The sequence below is a fragment of the Lissotriton vulgaris genome, chromosome 1_1 (genome assembly GCF_964263255.1).
Source record: "Lissotriton vulgaris chromosome 1_1, aLisVul1.2, whole genome shotgun sequence".
Taxonomy (NCBI): Eukaryota; Metazoa; Chordata; class Amphibia; order Caudata; family Salamandridae; genus Lissotriton; species Lissotriton vulgaris.
The window spans coordinates 1,397,020,588-1,397,041,517 of NC_141685.1; the positions used below are offsets into that span (position 1 = coordinate 1,397,020,588).

General features: G+C 42.6%; 1 protein-coding gene across 1 annotated transcript in view; it reads left to right on the forward strand.

Annotated features, from left to right (window-relative positions):
• The window catches only part of LOC147750574 (galectin-1-like), a 46,196-nt gene extending 31,451 nt beyond the window's left edge, over window positions 1–14,745 (forward strand). The window contains exon 4 of the mRNA XM_086966977.1: window positions 14,404–14,745. Coding sequence (XP_086823103.1) covers window positions 14,404–14,568 — 165 coding nt within the window. The 3' untranslated portion in view covers window positions 14,569–14,745. The remainder of the gene's footprint in view (window positions 1–14,403) is intronic.
• The last annotated feature ends 6,185 nt before the right edge of the window (window positions 14,746–20,930 follow it).

Consider the following 20,930-nt stretch of genomic DNA (forward strand, 5'->3'; position numbering starts at 1 on the left):
GCACACGGCAGCCTCTCCCGTATCGATTATTTTCTTATGTTAGCCTCCACCTTGTCCACTGTTCGTGAGGTTCGGCATCTTCCCCGGGGTATCTCGGACCACTCTCCCCTTCTGATTACGATTTCTGTGGGTAGTCTGCCTAGCAATAGAGTTCCCCCGATCCCGCCCTGGCATTTTAAAAACCCCCGACTCCGCTCCGATGTGATTAAGGCAATAGATTGCTATTTTTCTGATAATTTGGGCTCAGTCACCTCCCCCACTGTTCTCTGGGAGGCCTTCAAGACGGTTATTCGGGGCTCCGCCTTGTCACTCATTGCTGCTGAGCGTAGGGTCAAGAGGGAGGCTGTTGTGGCTCTTGAAACCGAAATCACTGCGCTTGAAAGTGAGTTGGGTGGGAATGACACGCCCGCACTGTTGCACGAATTGGAATTGAAACAAGCGGACTATAAGGCCTGTGTCACGGACGCTGCTAAATTGATGCGGTCCAACCAACTTGGTCGACTGTATGATGTGGGTGACAAGGCTAGTAAGCTTCTTGCGTGGCTGGATAAGACTGAGCGTGCGAGTCGTGTTGTTCCCTCCATTGTTCGTGATTCTGGTGTGAATGTCTCTGATCCGGGTGAGGTTGTAGACTGTTTTGTTGACCACTTCCGTATGGTTTATACGCCTGTTAGTGATCAAGATGAGGCCGACTCCAGGCTACTCCTGCGTGACATAGCCTTGCCCACTGTGTCTGAAGCGGATTGCCTCGCTCTGGAGGCCCCCTTTACCGTCAACGAGATTGCCCTCGCAATTCGTTCCCTTCGTTCGGGTAAGGCAATGGGCCCTAACGGACTCCCCATTGAACTTTACAAACTTTGTCCCGACAAGATGGCCGCCCACCTGCGTCACATGTTTCTCGAGGCGGTTGAGGCTGGATGCCTCCCCCTTGAGCAGCGCCTCGCTACCATAGTGGTCATACATAAGGATGGCAAACCTCGTGACCAATGTGCCTCGTACCGCCCCATCTCCCTCCTTAATGCGGAACCCAAAATCCTCGCTAAGGTGCTGGCCAATCGGATGCTTGCCGTGATTTGTGACCTGATCCACCCGGATCAATCCGGTTTCATCCCTCGCAGGAACACTGCTCTTAATTTGCGTAGGCTCCACAGTGTTCTCGCGAGAGCTTCTATTCTCGCCGAGCCAGCAGTGATCGCCTCCCTTGATGCCACGATGGCATTTGACACCATTGAATGGCCCTATCTATGGGCAGCCCTCGCCAAATTTGGCTTTGGCCCTAACTTCATCGCATGGGTCAAGCTTCTGTATGAACAGCCGCTAGCTCAGGTAGCGGTAAATGGAAGGTGCTCGGACCCCTTCCCCTTGGGCCGCGGCACGCGTCAAGGATGTCCCCTTTCTCTGCTTTTGTTCGCTTTGGCACTCGAACCTCTTGCCGCGTGGCTCCGGTGGGAACCCTCGATCAAAGGGATCCGGTGGTCCCCTGACCTCGAGGACCGTGTCTCCTTGTATGCAGATGACATCCTCCTTTATCTTACTTCCCCTCAGAAGTCACTCAATGTTCTATTCGACGTCCTCACGTCCTTCGGTAAAAATTCGGGATTGGTCATTAATTGGACCAAGTCCTGTGTCTATGCCATAGCTGGTACTCTACCGCCTCTCCCGCGCAGATTTCCCATCCTGGTAGTGACTGACGGTTTTAAATATTTGGGGGTCCATGTATCCATGATCTCTTCGGTCCGCTATGAGCGGAATTTGTATGCCCCGCTCCGCAGACTGAAGCAGGATGTTCGGCGATGGCGCGATCTGCCCTTATCTCCGTTGGGCCGGGCGGCGCTCTTCAAAATGATGTCGCTTCCCCGCTTCCTCTATGCCCTGCAGAATTTCTTCGACCCCGTTCCAGCCCGCTATTTCCATGAAGTCGAGGGTTTGCAGCGGCAACTTATCTGGGATGGCCGTGCCCGCATTGCCTTATCTAAGCTCACTCTCTCCTGGTACGACGGAGGTATTGCGCTGCCGGATATTAGACGATACTACTGGGCCTCGCACCTGAGCGCCATCAACCATGCTACATACTCGCCGGAGCCCGCCCCTGCCTTTGCTTTAGATAAACTGCTGTTGCCCGGTGGTAACTTTAACAGGGCGCTATACTCTAAAGCCCCCTTCCGACTCCTTACGGGCCCGACGAAATGTGCAGTGCGGGCGTGGCGAGACGCTACGGTGGCCACAGGCTGGGGTGGTAGACTGACACAGATGACGCCACTGTACGACTCGGAACGACTGGGCAACCTGTGGAAGACGAAAGGGTTTGAGAAATGGGACATGATTGGGATAAGTACTGTGGGGGACCTTTGAACGCGTGGCGCGGTTAAGTCCTTTGAATCATTAAAGCTGGAATACCGGCTCGATGATAGGGAGCACTTCCGATATATGCAAGTGAGACATGCCTTGTCTTCTGTCTTCCCCTCCGGTACGGACGTTCCGCAGTCCTCCCCTTTGGAGGATCGAGTTCTAGATGGCCACGTCCCAGATAGTACCATCTCCCTGATTTATAAGAAGCTTATTAACAATAGAACTGACCAGCTCGAGAAGCTCCGGGCTGCCTGGACTGCTGACGGACTTGAATTGGACGACGAGGACTGGCAGTCCGCTGTGTCCTCCCCTAAGGAGGTGGCTATCCCAGCACGATTTCGCTTTGTCCAACTGAAAATTCTCCATCGCGTGTATCTCACTGGAATGCGTCTGGTGCGAATGGGTCTGGTTACTGACGGACGCTGCAAGCGTGGATGTGGGATGGATGGTACCTTTCTTCATGTTCTGTGGGAATGTCCAATGATTGTAGCGTACTGGTCTAGGGTGCATGACGTTATGAGTCGTGTCATAGGGGTCCCATTGCTTCCTGAGGCGCGTCGTTGTCTGTTGAATGTGTGGGAACCGACTGACTGCACTGCTGCCCAGACACTTTGGGTCACCCTAGGCAATATGATTGCGAAGAGGGATATTGCGCAGCTCTGGGGCTCCCCTAGACCGCCGGTGTTAAGTGACTGGAAAGAGAACATGGACTGGTCCATGTTCCGAGAGAAGACGGTATATGAGGCCCGGGGGCGTCCGGGGAAGTGGTCCAGAGTTTGGGCCCCCTGGAATGCTTACCGTGGAGACATTTGTTCCCCTCCACTTGACTACGAAGTCCCTCTCCCCTCCTCTCCGTGATTTACGTTCCTTTTCTCTACTCACCACATTCCTTGCTCTCTTGTGCGCGCCACCCCCCCCATGCCCTCGTTGTTTATCCAGTATCCATTCCCCCCTCCCACCTCCAGCAACCCTTGCCAATATGATACCATGTGTTTGTTGTTTGTGTTCTCTTCGACAAAAACATAAAATTAAACCTTTCTTATCCTAATTGTATGATATTACGCTCTTGCCGATAATGTCGATGCGATAGATTGCTCCAGCAACGTACTGCCTCGTATTGCACTTTTCGCTCAGCCTGTTTTTGTCATAGCGGCCGGCCCTGCGGGGTTGTAGGCAGATGCTGTGTATTGTGCATTTGTAAATAAAGGTTTTTAAAAAAAAAAAAAAAAAAAAAAAAAAATATGCACGGTGAATTGTAAAAAAATGATTGCGTCTTAGCCATGCGGGTTTGACACATTTATATAATAGGGTACAGGAATTCTGCCAGGTTTCGATGCTCTGGGCCCCCAGTTCTGAGCCCCATAGTTGTTCCGGGAGGGTGAAATCTCCGTCTATCTCTTCTAGCAGGCACCAGTACCATTTCGAGACCTCTTTACCCCCTGCAGGTTGCGCTACCAATTTCTCTTTCCTTTACATTTTGCTCTTTATTTAAGAAGCATACTCCAGCTAAAAGCAAGCAGAACCCGAACATAATAATTGCAATCAGAGCCAAAAGGTAGCCAATTTTTCAGGCAGCATCTTCATGAATCTCCGATTGGTAAAGAGGATGTATAGCGATAGGACACTTAAAAAGTAAACTAATGGTGATTGTAGGTGACAATACGGTGTGAATGCTCAGAAACATTTGTCATTGTAAATTATTATACACATGTTTTAAAAGCTCAAAAACATTTGAGAAGAAAATAAAGTGGTAAAAAATGATCAGACCCCCTCATGAAATTGGAATAATGTGATAATCTGCCTTCCTTGTGAATATTAAGCTCCATGATCCGCATTAGACATGACTGCACCTGCGCTAGTTGTCGCTCTTCTCCGGAGTATGCATCTGTTGCCATTATGGAGGATCGGTTTGTAATACGCCGCAATGTTGGAGCAGACTTTGCGGTCTGTGTTTATGTGCGTTTGCGTCTGTGCGCATATGGTATTAGCGCTGGTGTAAATGCATTTTTGGCTGTAACATTCCAGTGCGTGTAGGTTCACAAACGGTTTCCTATTTAGGGGGTCATTAGGATGGCGGACGGATGACCGCCCGCGATCGAAACCCGGAAAACCGCCGGTCCGATTAGCATTGCGGTCATGACCGCGGCGGTGTGAATTTCCGCCCGCCACTTTTCCACCGGTAGCAGTCCGCCCGCCTGCTTGACAGGTAGAGCTTGACCACAACAATTGTGGCGGATCAGGGCCAGGCTCCGCTGGCATAATTATGATGCCGGCGGTAGCCAGCTTTTCCGCTGCACTGGACCGCCATGGAAAGGGTGGTAGAGACATGTTCCAGGGGACCATTACGGGCCCCCAATGTGTTGGGGGGGTGTGGGTGCTCTCGGGGGTACCCATGGTACCCTCACATTTCCCTGTACCAGGTGGCATGCACTGTGCAGTGCTTGCCACACAGTGCACCGAGATGCAGGACATGCTCCTTTTCACTTCGCGGCGGTGCAGCTGGCAGCAGCGACCGCCGCAATGTTAAAGGGCAAATCCGACTGCCGCAGTCATATTTCAACTACCGAGCCGGTCCTTTCCCGCTACAATGGCGATTGGGGAGATTTTACGACTGTCATTCTAATGACCGCCATGGATAGGTTTTGCGCCACAGCAACATAATACAGCGCATTAATAAACATTCAAAGGGTTGCAGTGCAAATGCTACAGCACACATTTGTATGCACCAGGCGTAAACCATTCTGTAGTACGGCCCCATGTCCTCATATATTTGTTCTTGATTTTGACTATTGCTATTCATATTTGGGGATTCTATCACTGGGAAGTACTTTCAGGGGGTCTGGATATAGTTGGTTGTCTTGAGTATGACCCACACAGGTTGGGACGCGTGGAAATTTGCCTAAATTTTCAAACAACATGAATACATAAAGGAATGTATAGTTTTACATGTAAAGTGCTGTTATTAGGAAACGGTGTAGTTGTGAATAATACTCAGCTTTTTTTTAAAACATTTTTTCTTTTTATAATTTTTCTGCTATTTGATGAATTTTTCACTTTAATTCCCATTGTAAGTTTATCAAAAATGCTTCAGTGCAGTTACAACAAACATGGCATGAAAGTAGGCCTATGCTTTTTCGAGCTATTCATATAAAAAATGTGGTTATTTGCAACTGAAACATGCTCCTCTTGTATTAGCCTTTGGCTCGCTCATTCTCACTCAACCCAAGAAGGTACTGCATTAGGGAAAGGTCTCAGAAGAGCTACTGCCTTCTCCTCATTACTCGTCTTCTGCATGGAAGGTGTCAACTCAAAAGTTGCCAGCCTTGACAAAACAATCTCAGTGCTCAGTATGGTTTGGAACTATCTGTGAAAATTAGGACATAAGTGAGAATAGCAGCATACAGGGGAATTACTTTGAGTACAATAGTGACCCTGGCTGCCACAAGTCCAGTAGGTCACATCTGATCCACCGTCCTCCTCCTGTACCTATTCTGTAGTTTTTTCACTTCCAAATTTCTTCTTTTTCTTAAACTAGTCTCTCTCTCTCTCTCTCTCTCTCTCTCTCTCTCTCTCTCTCTCTCTCTCTCTCTCTCTCTCTTTTTTTATCTCAAACGTTGACCTTCTCATTAAGTATTGGATCCCAAGCTTCTCTTACACACTTACACAAACACCTCATTTTGTCTGTCATCTGAAGCTTCTTTCTCATGAGTCCCTGGAAGTCAGATGAAGTCATAGAAGGGTGCACTAGGGCAGTGACACTAGATGGTATTGTGTCCTTCAGGGGCAAAGCTGATCGGAGAAGGAAAATTGGAGATGCCACAAATTCTACTTTGAGTCAATAGTATCAGAATTACCTTTGGTCCCTGTGTCAGGGCTCCCATTTCCCATTGAACTAGCAGGCCAGGATCTTGACAATAAAGTGATCTCTTTTAGTGGCTGCAGGGTTAACCTTTTTCAAACACAGAGTTCACCTTCAGCTCTTCACGTTACCTCAACATCATCAACAAGGTCCTGATGTTATCCACAATCGTTTATTACCTTTCTCCCCTCTGATAATCTACTCAGCATCAAAATGTCTTATTATTTTTGTCACCAACTCTCCTTTTACTTTAGAGAAAGACACCCCTTAACCCTTTTATCAATCCACAAGCCTCTGCAGAGCACGCCTGTGTCATATCCCAAACCATCCACTAGTCATAGATATTGTTTCAATCATATTTTATTCAAGATCATGAATTACTTTGTTACAGATTAATGATTCTGGCATCATGCATTATATCTGCCATTTCAAGTGGCCACTTACAATTAATGTACAGAACTTTATTAAGTGGTATTTAGTGTGTTGTAGCGTAAATGTGCTGAACCTTATAAATGTTTATATTGAGATTGTTACTCTAAACCACAAAATAACCTCAGCTACCATACTAAGGGGCCGATTATGATGGCGGATTTCCCGCATCCTCCGGGCCGGCGGGAAATCCGCCGCGGATGCTGAAAAGACCCACCGCCAAATTAGGATGGCTGGTGGGTCTTCAAATCTGTCCGCCGCTTTTCCGCCGCGGTCGCCTTTCGACCGCAGTGGAAAAGCATTAACATGGCTGGCGTTGTGTATCAGACACCGCCAGCCATATTATGATGGAGTAGTAAGTATGCTTTTCCACGGCGGCTTTTCCGCCGTGGAAAAGCATACGGACCTTCACTTTGGGGGCCTGTTGCGGGCCCCCTGGGTGAAGGGGGGGGTGGGGGGTGCACATGGGGGGTACCTATGGTACCCCCCTGCATTTGCGTGAACAAAGCGACAGGCACCGCGTGGTGCCTGCCGCTTTGTGCACGCAAATGCCGTGCATGCATTTTTAACATTGCGGCGGGTGCAGCTTGAAGCTGCACCCGCCGCAATGTTCAAAATAGAGGATGTGACCGCACCCTGGCGGTCACATCCTAATCTGCACGGAGGCACCGCCGCTGCCCCTGCGGACGGTCCCTCCTACTCTATGGTGGCGGACGGACTCTGGTCCGTCCGCCATCATAATCGGCCCCTATATCTCCTAGGTCCTCTGATGGATCTTGTTCTGTGCTGAAAAGGACTCGGATACTTAGGGGAAGAATAATTATCATATGAGGAGCTAGAATAAGATCATCGTTAATTTTAATTTATTACTGATGGAATTTTCCAGGTAATTCTATCTCTAGATCAGTTAATTATAAGGCAGATTAATTTGGCCACAGCCAAATAATGAAATAGAATCAGCAAAGTATTTTACTTCAACTTGTACTTTTATCAAAACTGAAATGATTAGCATAAAAATCTAATTTTAGAAATTGAACTGATTTAATAAGCATTAACAAGCCTGTGAAACCCAATTTTGAAGAGAGCTATCTTACTCAGCCTAGGAAGATTTTCTCATATGAGAGACAATATTTTAGGAAATCAGTTATCTCTCACACAAAGCCTATTTATTTAAGTTCCGTAAGTCACAGAATCACCAGTTCCAGTTCATGGACAGGTTGTCGGCCCCTGTCCATATTGCAGCATCAATGCCACAGCTGTTTGAAGGAACCCTTCCAGCTGGAAAGATTCCACCATGCACACATACCACCCGGCAGCAAACTCAGTATATCGCAGTGTTCGCCTTGTTTCTGGAAGTCCAAGTCATCAGTCTCTGTACCACAAGATGGGTAGAGAAAAGATGGACAAGATAGGAACCACCCCTGCCTAGAGTTTAGGCAATTATGCTCCATCGATTTCTGGCTTACACCCTTTGACATCATCAAAATTTTCAGACCAGTCTATCCAGTTGGTCAGTTTCAATAGGATGTCATGATGTAGTAATTTAAAGAATACAAATGAGTAAGAATTAAGTAATCCATTACTTTGCATTTTCCTTAAGACCACTATACTTTAGTCATACAATTGGTTGTGACAGTGGAGTGGTGTGGCTCACTGGTTAGAGGCGGCAGACCCGGAAGCAGAGAACGGCCCGGGACCAGGGTTCAATTCCCGACGCGGCAGGGTTGTGAACCAGGGTCAACGGACTTGATAATTCTCACCTCGGTGCCTACTCTAACCAGAGATCACACTCGGCAGCTCTGGGCATTAAGCTTGCCTCATCTCTACAACGGCCCCCCACAGACGCCGGGGATGCCTGGTTTCACCTTGGAGATACCCAGAAAGGACCATCTCACAGGGAAAGCCAAGACGGGTTCCCCAGCGGTCTTCAGCGCCAGGACACCCCGAGATGGGGTAACAGTGCGCTTTACAAGTATCATCATTACATTACATTTAGGTTGTAGGCGAGTTTATGTTCTCATCCTTTGTCAGTTCTTTCCCAAGCATGTGCTCTAGGAAGTAACAATTTTGTTGCAAGACTAGTCAAGTAAGCTACAAACATGAAAAGAATCATGCAGTGTTACCACAAAGTTGAAACTTTACAAAAGGTTCCCATAGGCTTCAGACTATTCAGTTCCCACTAAGAAAGAAAAGCACGTTTTTGAGACCTTCATGAAACACAGCTTGGGCACGATGAATTTGTGCTGAAATATGAACTGCACATTATTTAAAACAGTGCATTAGTTCTTCAATTAGGCAAACTAGTGATTTGCAATTATATGATATGAGTATAAAGTGGCCATAAAAGAAATATTAACACTTCACTATAATTTTGCATATAATTTGTAAATCTCTCAACACGTTATAGTTTAATATATAATTCAGGATGTGATAGGCACATTTAAAATAAACCTTTACGAAGCACAAATTATAACATCACCTTGTGTAGCATCTATTTCTCCTGTCAATGTCAGTGCTCACATCACACATTCTAGTATTATTAACCATTTTCCTAACACACAAAATGGCTTTTCTTATATAGAAATGTCTATGTTATCATTTGTCTACATTCATCTATGCATAAAGAAAACATATGTTAATCTTTTTGTTAAACTTCACATTAGCTTATCAACGAGTAAATGTCATAAGAAACCCACACCAATCTTTCTGAATGCTTTTATGATGCAGTATCTAAATCAAGCTTCATTTGTGCATTTTTATTAAACTTGGTAACCTAACTCACATTTGTCATTATCATACATTAATGTCACAAATCCTTTTTCCAAGTTGAATTCATAGAGACAGACAAAATATAATGTATATGCTCTATTAAGGGTCTTCTAAAATCTTAAATCTAGTAACCCCCGCCATGTATCCATCAATAATAGTCTTTTAATAGGGGCCTGGGTCAATGTGCCGTAACTTCACTATCCTAAGTGTGTACAGTCATTAAACAGTGGTGTTTCCTTGCCAGTTATTCTGGTTGCACTTATATTGTGTAATCAAGTTACTCCTGTTCTGCACTTCTCCCTAGGGGCAGTGAAGTTAAGCAGTTTCAAGACTGCCATCAAATTACTCCTTTTCAGCACATTTTTCAGGGGTAGCAAAGTCGAGCAGTGGCGACTTAGGTCCTAATTTAAGGTTTGACAGACTGTACTCAATCTGTCAGGGTGGTGGAGGGCATTACGTCAGCCACCCTAATGGACTACAAGTCACCACATTTAGAAATGATCGCCAGCCAGCCGTCATCTCTATACCTTGAAAGGAACCGCTGTTAAAGTGGTTATTTTCAATGTTTAAAAAGTTTGGTGGACAGCCACCGTCAGTTTTGATGTCTAGTTACCATTATTTTTCAAAGTTTTTGTTATTCAGAAAAAAACTCCACTAGAGGAATGTTGTTTCTGTAAAGCAAAGATCTAATGACTCTCATACTCTGGCAGTTTTCTCCCAAATATGGAGTTTGCCACTGCTTTTTTTCTGTCCCTCACCACCAGGTTTATCTGGCAGTGGTGGGCAGAAAGAAAATACATTACACTGTCCACTCTAAATAGCAAGGATGGTGCATTGTCCTTCCTCTGACATCCTCTAATCAATTGAGCCATCAGAGGAAGTTGTGCTACCTTTAAATGAGGTGCATGGACCAACGATTTGAGTTTAGGTTGTTCCTTTGCGTTAGTGATGGAGTACCTTCTCTGCCACACTTTAAAAATAGGTCATTCGTCTACAAGGGGTTAGAAACGAAAATACAGCACCAATGACAGAAAGACATCCAAACTTAATATTCAGTCACTGCTATGAGGTAAATGGCACAAATATTAAAGTAAAAATATCATGTCACATGAATATCATGTCAAAAATATTGTGAATACCAATATATCGCAGAATAGAATTTATAATGTAGTCGTTGGTCTGTATGGTAATAGGATGGGAAGGTCAATAAATTGTAATTGATTTATTGACATTTTTAAATTTATATTAATAATTTATATTTTAGTAGTGAATTGTTATATTAAATACTAGTTGTCTATTTAATTGTTAATCAGTTCTTTTGTAACTGATAATTAACTTAGTATATTTTTATTTATTGTTAAAATTATTTGTTTTATTTGGATTCATTCATTGCTACATGTTTGTCTAATTAATATTTGTAAAAGGTGTTTTAAAGTTTTTATTTTGTTTTATTTAAGTAATATTTTCCTGTAAATGTTAATTTATTTAATGTTTGGGTGTTTGGGATTTTTCTGGGTCACAGGGAAAGAAGTGACTTTAATTTAATATTAATTAACTTATTATGTAGATGATTGTATTTGTATTGTTTTGGTTTATATTGTATGCAGCTTTTGTTTTCATAAAATAGGATTTAAAATGTTATTGTTGTTTGGAATTTAAATGTTTTCTAGAAAATATTTATGTGTTCAACACTTACCCTACATTTGCATACATTGGAGGTGGAATAGTAATCGGACTTTCCCTAATGTTGTTTAGATTGGAGTGGGAATAGCAAATCTAACCTCTTTGAAGTCGAGCGCTTTGCAGACTGTTGAGTAGACTGGAATGGGGCTAGTAAATGTAACCCCTCTGAAGACCAAAATTTTCTTACTGTTGAATAGATTTAAGTGAGAATAGTAGCTTTAACCACACCGAAGTACAATGCTTTCCCTTATGTGGCTTAGATTTGAGTGGAAATAGTAAATCTAACCCCTCAAAACAGTTTCCCTAATGTTGGTTAGAGTGGATTTATATTAATTTCTATTTTGTTGTTTAATTTTATTTTTCCCAATGTTTTTATATTTTGTTTTTTATGTGTATATTGTTTTAATTTTTGTATTTAATATATTATTGTAAGTATTTTTTTTGTTTTTGTTATTACTATTTTTGTAAATTTATAAATTATTAAAATATTGTTATTCTGTTCGTCTTAAAATATATATATCGTTGTATAATATTTGTAAATTTCACTTCATTTTAATGTTAATATTTAAATTAAATAAATGTAAAATGTTTAGTTATTTTTATATATTTAATGTCTATATCTATTAATATATATATTAATATATATGTAATTAAATTAAATTAAATCAATGATTTCAACTATTTAACATTCTATTATCTTGAAAGAATTAACTATTTCAAATAAATTACTTTGAAGTCAATATTTATTAATAAAAACAATATTGTTACCTTTTTTAACTGATATTCTCTTCAACGATATTTTTGACGCACTATGTTTGTCATTTCTATTATAAATACCTAAACACAATATTTTGGTAAACTATATTTTGACACAATATTCATGTCACATGATATTTTTGTTCACAATATTTTGTCATACAACATTCTAATACTTAAAATATAATAGGACTATGGGAACAGATAATCAGAAAACGACCAATAGAAATAGGATAGATATAAAAACTCACAAAAATTCCTGACACAGAGCCTGGCACCTTCAGAAGAACCAAATATATGGTTATAGGTTTGACAAGCTAGAGAGTACATTTTCAGATATCTTTCAGTACTAGCCTAGTGTTATCTTATGAGGCATTGTGCAGACAATCACAAAAAGGGTCAGGCCGCCTCAGTTTACTATTATGAATTGTAAATAGTTAAAATGTTGTGCTTGATAGAAAAATGGTAAGTGTATATTTTGGATGTGATCTGTGTTCCCGCTGATATAATGACTCTGATGGCAGCCCGGGCTAATCAGTGGATTGAAACTCTAATGTTAAGATATCAGTCAAAGCAATTCTAAAACTTCATGTCCTAAAAAACGACCACAAAACAAAGGTCTCACACATGTGATGTTCAGACTGCCAACAGATTCTCAGTATCCTGTTAACAGGGTGTTCAATGAATCCCTTACCTACTTTGATTACCCTTGAAGAGACCACATTTCAGAAGTCTATATCTCAAAATGTAGTAATCTTAGTCAAATTTCTTTCCATACCAGGGGCTCCAATAAAACAGCAAATGGATGGTGGATGCCAAAGGCTAGCCCGACTGAGTTCAAAAATGGGATTTTTGTCTTTGGTCTAATCACAGCTTTAAAGGATATTATCTACATATTCTTAAGGGCTGGAGAGATAAACTGCTCTGAAACCAAAACAATTGGCCACATGTAATGAAGTACAGCTTTAAGTGATAGGCTTGAAGAGGAAATAGCAAAGGGACCGGATGGAGGTTGTAGAACCGGGAAGGTTGGACATGGTTTACGCTCAAAACAAATTTTGGTGAGGAAACAGTAGATGTAGCTGCTGTTCTTCAGGCCTAGCTTTGGCTGCAGGGATATTGTGGATTCTGGACATCTAAGTCCATTAAATTAGCCTCAAGGCAGATCTTATCAACTGCACCTTGAATAGGCCTTTTTGACAGCGAGAGGACTAGAGCTGAGCTAAATTTAAATTAGCTGGTGTCATTTCAGGAACTTCATGACACAGTTACTAAGCAAACCTCTTCAAAATTTGCTACAAATGGAACGGAACTTGAGCGGCTGTTATTTGGGGTGCTTTCGTTTTTGCACACCGGAACATCTGGACGTGAGTGGCTGTTTGTGGTGCTTTTCTACTTGTGGCGTATTTCATGCTAAAATATATCACTAAATGATGACCTTGCATTTTGCCTAATTAAGTGTAATTGCTCATGTTTTGTCTTCATTTTGCATAACTAGACGAAGCAAATTACGTGAATTTCGCATAATCCTAGACAAGACACGTCTCTTTTTATATAGAAGGTCAGCGAGAGGATCCCTGAGGGCAATGTGACATGGATTATTTTTGTCCTCCTTCCTTAATTGTATTTTTGCAACTGGTCTAAACTTTTTCCTCTTCTAAAATAGTTTTGTCTGCCTTTCTTGTGCTGTGGATGTCAGAATAAAAATGTAATGTTTCTTCAGTGAGAAGGCCTGTCTGTTGTGCACCTTACAATGCAGAGGGATGAAAATATGGAGTGGAAAAAATATAATGTGTACCTTAGACCTAGGTTTCAGATCCCAATGGTTGCACCATAGTTCATGCAAATTGCAATAAGTTTCTGAAAAGTATGAACTAGCTTTACAAGTCCCCCACCATCAATGGCTTGTATTACATGCTTCCACAATCTACCTCCACCAGAAACATGCAGTTTAACAACTTCCACAGTCATGCATGCATTTTTTATTTTTATTTTCCATATCTTCCACCACCAGCAACATTTATTTACAAGCAGCCATAGCTCTCTTCCAACTGGGAGATGTATTTACAACCTGCCGATGTCCTTTTTCACTAGGGACAAGCATTTGAAAACATCAATCTCCGTGAGGGTCACATATTTACAAGCTTCCCATATCTTCCTTCACCAGCGATGTGTGTTTATGAGCTTCCCATGTGCTCCTCTACCAGGACATGTATTTACAAGATTCCAATCCTCTTCTGGAAGGGTCGTGCATTTGCAACTCCTACTGTCTTATGCAAGGGGTTTTAGAAGTAAAATTGGGGCAGATTACAAGATAATTCTAGTGAAAACTGGTAGCAGGTGGAAATGATAGAGCCCTGGTTGAACCTAAGAGTCAAAGAAAGTTAGAGGAACACTTAGTAGAGGTTTTGGGGTGGAGGTGAAGAGGAGGGTGGGGCTGGAGGAAGAGACTGATGCAATCAGTGGGGTTTGAGATGCTGGCAACATCCTGGTTGGCAGATACTGAAGCATGGCATGTTACCCTAATAGTGACCTCTACTTTTTCCTATTCATTGCAGGTAACCATACGATACGGCATGGATCAAATGCTGATCACTTTGCAGGATACTGTAAAGATTACGTTTCCAAACCGGCTGTGCCTGGATGTGGTCAACTGTCTGTTTATTGAAGGATTTGACTTGCATTCTTACAGTGTTGCTACAATGTTTAAGGAAGGATGCTGAAGCCTGTGGTGACCGCCTGGAGTACATGCCACAGAAACTCCCTGACTGTGGGAAGTCAGCCCGATTATCTAGAGAGGGCGTGGAGTTTGAGCTTATCCCATGGGGTGTCATCTTTTTCAATAAGGTCCTCTGTATACGAACATATATTCTGAATAAAGTTTTCTTTTCTTTATTAAATTGTTTCTTCTAGAGTTATTTATTCCTCTACATCTATTTCTGTAACCAGTAAAAGGGCAACACCTTCAAAAATATATCTCTGCTCTTACGACTATCCCTGCAAATGTGCTGCCTGGCTATGGTTGAAAAATCTATTTTTGGGATACCATATTCACTTTATAAAATGGATTCTGGTCTGGCAAAAGCTCTCTACGACGAAAGACCGACCAATGTAATTTCGCATCTGCAAATGGCAGAAAGACAGAAAAGCTTTTTTATATCCCTTTGTTCTGATTGTCCCAACTTTTAAGTTTAATAACAAGTGACAATATTATTCAATTATTCATTTACTCACTAAACATTACCTTAGCCAAATGTGATACCTGCAGGAAATACTGTCACATGAAGTGTCATTACAGGAAGTGGCCTCCCATGATGCCTCACTCAGTGAGGACGTCAGTGACACAGAGGAGAAGGAGCCTGGGTTGTGATGTAGTTAGTGTCTTGTTTGTGAGTTCTTACATGTATACTCAGCAATTCATAGATGCGTCATGTCAGAGAAGGAGGGCACGTGACTTAGGCAATGGTTGCATCAGAGTTCTTAACACTCTGTGAACAAAAAGCGCAGGATTTTTCAGGTTTCAGAAAAATAATTTGCATTGTGATTAAGGGCCTGATTACAATGCCGGTCAGACTTACATCTGACCAGTTCTGTGGTAGAAGCAGGACGGCCCAACTAGTAGTCGGCGGTACCACTGCCTGCATTACAAGAGACCGCCTTAACGGCTATCACAATGTGTATACTTTGTCTTGCGGCGTGTGCTGCGGACTTCAGCCCACGCCGCATTACAAAATATGCACATCTTACATATCCCTGCACTATGTTGTAGGCCTCATTTGGTGCCGGCCACATGGTGCAGTGACATGTAGGGTTCCCCATAGGTGCCCCCCAGGCCGCAAAGCGGAGGCTCAGGGGGAAGGGGGCCTGCTAGGGGCCCCCAAGTCACTTTCTGCCTGCCTTTTCATGGCGGGTTAACCGCCATGAAATGGCCGCCGCAAAGGGACATCCTAATCCCTGCTCAGGCCCGCCCATTGTATGGAGTAGCATTCCATCCGCCGCACTGATGTGATCCTTGATCCTGTCGGACACAGTGGTCTTTCCCCCCACCAGTCATGATCCGACCGCCTGCAACATAATGCGACGGTCAGACCAGATGGGCTGGATGGCAGTGGGACAGCCACCAGCAACCTGACGGTGGCTGTCCTACCGCCATCGTAATCAGGCCCTAAATCACTAGAAACTGTATTACTTGACCTTTGGCCTGACAGTGGCATCACCAAAAAATCATATGGGAAGAAATGTGACTCGAAAAGTGACTGGAAAAGATAAGGTGGCTTCTGACCCAGATGACAGCAAGAGAAATGAATGGTATGAGAGTGCCCTTTGAGCAAGAAGAAGCGAGGGCCCACATGAATGTCGTTACAAAAACATTATGGGACAATGCAGTGTTGTTTATTGGTAGCTAGTGATATCTGGAATTGGTGTGGTGTAAATGCCATCTGGACACCATGTAGTGACTAAACCTGACTTACTTGAAGGGTGCTTTCTGTGGGGTACTCCTAAAAGAAGCTCTTTAAAAACTGGATTCCAAAAGATCATTTTAGAACAGTATTTTCTGTCACATAAATATACAGAAAACTGATAGGTTCCGAGGTGTCACTTATGAAAAATTCCAATACTTTCAAGATGTGGCAAGTAAAGTTGACAGTCCGCAGGGGTGTTGAATGTCCACCTGCTCCAGAAAACGGTTTCAAAAACTGCCTTTACAGGACAGATTGACCTAAGAAATTTATACAAAACCATAGGCGACTACACTGTGACAATAATTACCACCAATCTACCTGGTCAAGCATTAATCCAGGAATGTGCACTGTCACAATATGGCGGCTAAGAGCATGCTAAGAATTACCACCATAGTTGCTAGGGCTGATATTCCTTTATTGGGCACAACTATTTGTATTTGTATTTTGTGAAACGCAACATTCATCCCAAGGGACATCACAGTGCTAGGATAGACGGAGAACCGGCTTGGAGTGAAAATATGGTAAATGCTAAAGACATCAGGTCTGGAGCCATAATCCATGAGCATCACTACTTGAGTCCTGAAAAAAAAAATGTCTTCAGCTTCTTTCGAAGACTCATGTGATCTTCAGTGAGAAGAAGCTCTAACGGGAGGTTGTTCCAGTGGTAGCTGCCAGATAGGTAAAGGAAAGACCCCCTGCTCTAACTCGTTGATGTGTGGGGTTTTGGCTAGAGCGTGACTGCCTGACCTAAGGTCGCGTGAGGGGACATAGAATTCCAATTTGTTGTGCGCTATTCTGAGGCTACGTTTATACAGTGCTTTGTGCGCGTTGCTTATACTCGGCTCTGTGTCTGATAGGCAGCCAGTGTAGTTCTTTTAGGCAGGCTGAGGCCGAACTATACCACGGGATGCCTACAATATGCAAGGACTTCCGACCATTATGATGGGGCAATCGGTTTCCTGCTATGGATTCCCACAATACCGTGAATTACTGTAATTATGGAAGGGCCAGGAGTGTCTGAGGGGAGTTCTGGTCACCATTGCACCAGGGATACCTACAATATAAGAAGAATTGCCACCATAATGCCAAAGTCAGCAGTAAACATGGTGTGGGTGTCATAATTGGTATAAAAGTGAATCAAGCAGCAAAGTTGCCAGGGATAACTGTGTGCACTACTTGAACAATGTTTTAACTCTTTTATCTCAATATTAGCTGTAATTATCACGATGATAAACAATGTTCATACAGAAAACAGCTTAGTCAAAAATGTATGTCCAAGAATATTTTCATTGTTACTCAGGAACAAAACAAATTTCAAAAGAATTTCAATCGATTTACACCATATATTCTTGTACACTTGATACATGGTACAAAAATATAGAAATAAAGTACAGTCTTCTTATTTCATGTTCCACTTAATTGTGTGATGCCATATGCATTTCGGGACCTATTGTCCCTTCTTCAGGGGACACTGTGAAATAAACAGATATTAAGCACTTGATTACCACCTTGTCATGTAACCATTATTTATAACTACCAAATTTAATGAAACTCCCTCTCGGTACGGTATTAACTGCATAACTCCCGCATGTATACCAAATTTCCAAGACGATAAAGTTGGTGTCATAATGCCATGGATTTTCCTCACATACTGGCAAGAATTACCACAATTATACCAGTACCAGTAATATGTGCCAGTAGTATGCCAAGTGTGAGTGCCAATGTGATTGGAGGCCTCAAGAAAGCCTACACTCTCTGCCCTGCTGCCTCAATAGCATCTACTTCCACTTTCCTTATCACTTGTGCTTCTACCTGACTCCAGGTGGATTCTAAAATGATCCCATTTAACTCCTAGGTCCCTATGAGCATGTTATTTGCAAGACGGTGGTAAATGCTAAGCCATATACTTATCGAGCAGGAGATGTCGCCAATGTTCACTGCACCACTATGAGGGTGTCCATCTGGAAGGAGGCACAGGCTGCCCTATCAGTGCCAACGAGGTGGCATATTTTCATATTCAGTGCTTGAGTAGTTCATGCAGTCCAGGTTTTCCCCTGAATTCTGCACTTGTAGTTCTAAATGTATAATAGTTTAAACTAACCTGCAAATATCTGTAGGAAAAAGAAAGAAATTAATTGAATATCCTCTCACCCATGGAATTAGGAAGCCCATTAGAACTGCCTCCTCCCCTGCAATTGAGAGCCAGAATCCCATGCAGGACCCCTCTCTGCCACAAGGCACAAATTGGGCTGTCAACATAGTTTTCTCTGGAGCCACTTTCCCAAAGAAAAGGCAGACTGAGAAAAACACATGCCATAGGAGGATACTGATGGGGATACAGCGATAGGATTTCCTATTGCAGACCTGACAACTCACATGATGCCACTGTGTGACACACGATATCTGCTCCTTTCCTACGGTCTCCTGGTGAAGAGCTGATATCACATTGCATTAAAGGGTAGAATAAAAGATGATCTGGAAACCCCTTCACAGTGTAGGTTTCCAGGTTGTGTTCAGAGGTCCTGCATAGCATATGAAGGGGAGTGAAACCTAACCAGGACATCAGCAGCAGCCTTAGAAGCATTTTGTTGGTGTGGAAAGGTGGAAAGACGTCCCTCACAGTGTGCTCAGCACTAGGCCCCACCCATCCATGGCCCTTCACCACCCCTCACACAAGGTGACATTTTGTTACAAGTCAGCAAATCTAGTATTGCAATCAGGTAACGACAGTGAAAGGATCAGCAACAGGGCTCAGAGTACCTGACGCCATCCGTACACAAACAACTTTATACAGGAGGGGCATAATGCATCACAACATTTGGAGCTTAATGTTGCCATTATAAGTAAAGTTACATTATGACACAACCCCTTTTCTTATAAAACATTAAGGAGGCACTAGAAATGTTAACATATTATACATAAAAAATAAGAAATAAATAGGAAGCAGTTTCAAATTGTCAACAATTTGTTCAAACTAATGCATGGTGCATAACTACATAACATAATTGCATAACAATACTGGGAGAAAGCTTGGAAATCAACTGGAGACAGACTCACAAAGTCTACCAGGAACCTGAACATGTTTCCACTATGGGTGAAACGTGGTTCATATATATCTGCCCTAGCTTGACAACATCAGGCGCACCTACACCACCTCCTTCTACTTCTTCACAAATGTCAGAACTTACACAACCACTCTACCCTTACTCGCTTATGTACATATCATCAATGAAATCATAACTTCCTGATTCTGAAACAGTTTTGTTATTACAAGCAAAATTAGCTGTCACTTTATGAACTTTTAGCTTTCCTTCATTCTCCATCTTCTAACCATGCAGAATTTGTTTCTACTTTAGAGCCTTTGAATGGCCTCGAAAACGAGCTAACATTTACATATTTTAATTGGTTACATCTTTAGGATTTAATATCAAGTTTAACAATACCAGGTTTTAAGACCGATGTCCTTTATGCTTTTCCTGACTCAGTGTTTCTGTTTTGGACCAAACTACTCATTTGTCATCATCGTCATGCATCTTGTAAAACTTCTGTATCCATGATGGACATAATGAAGATTGAGAATATCTCCCTCTCATAAATAAAATAAGAGAAAGAATGTGAAGGGTTCCTATGAATGAATGTCATTAATCTCAATGCTTTAGCAATCTCCATTTTGTTGGTCATAGACCACTGTATACATTGGTTTAAAATGTGATTTAGTCTTTCAACCATGCCATTAGCTTATGGACGCTAAAAGGCAGTTTGCCTGTAATGAATCCCATATTCCTTATGAAATGCTTTTATGGTGGATGACGTAAATTGGGCACTATTATCGCTTTTGATAATGGAGGATCAACCATCGCTGACAAAAAAACTTCCAAACATTCAGTCACTTTTGTCCTATTCTACAAACTTCCAATCAAATGACCCCCGAGAACTCCTTCCCATCCTCTCTTGGAGAAGTTGCACTGGCTACCAGTTCGTGAACGAGTAAAGTTTAAAACCTGTTGCATAATCAATAAAAGTATCTATGGCTCCTGCCCTCCATACCTGGCTGAGAAATTTGTCCCTTACGCCCCTATGCGCACCCTTAGGTCTAGCAATCAGTCTCTGCTCCAGGTTCCTATGGTAAGGAGGTCGAGATTAGGTGGAAGTGCCCTTTCCTTTTTGGGTCCCACCCTATGGAATAAGCTGCCCCTTACTCTTAGGCTGTGTGCTAATCATTTAGCTTTCAGGAAAATGCTGAAGACTTTTCTGTTTTGATTACCCTTTCCGCCTCTGATCTGTTGAGCAACATTTCTGTTACCTGCTGGCTGAGCAAAGTGCAGAGATACTCCTTCGGGAGTCGAGTCTAGCGCTATACAAACAAATAAATAAATAAATAAACCACTTTATTTAATAACCAAATACTGCCATTTTAGTCTTGTTTCTGGCTTAACTCTTGTGAAAGGACCTAAAAAATCAATACACAAGTATGCCATGGTAACATGGGAAATTCTACAGACAGTAGCGGAACTTCATGAGACTTAAAGGTCTTATCAGCAGATGTGCAATTATTCTAACCTAGTACAAACTTCTGAATCCATTCTATGCCCCAAAACAGTTGGCACATTTTCTCCTTAGTT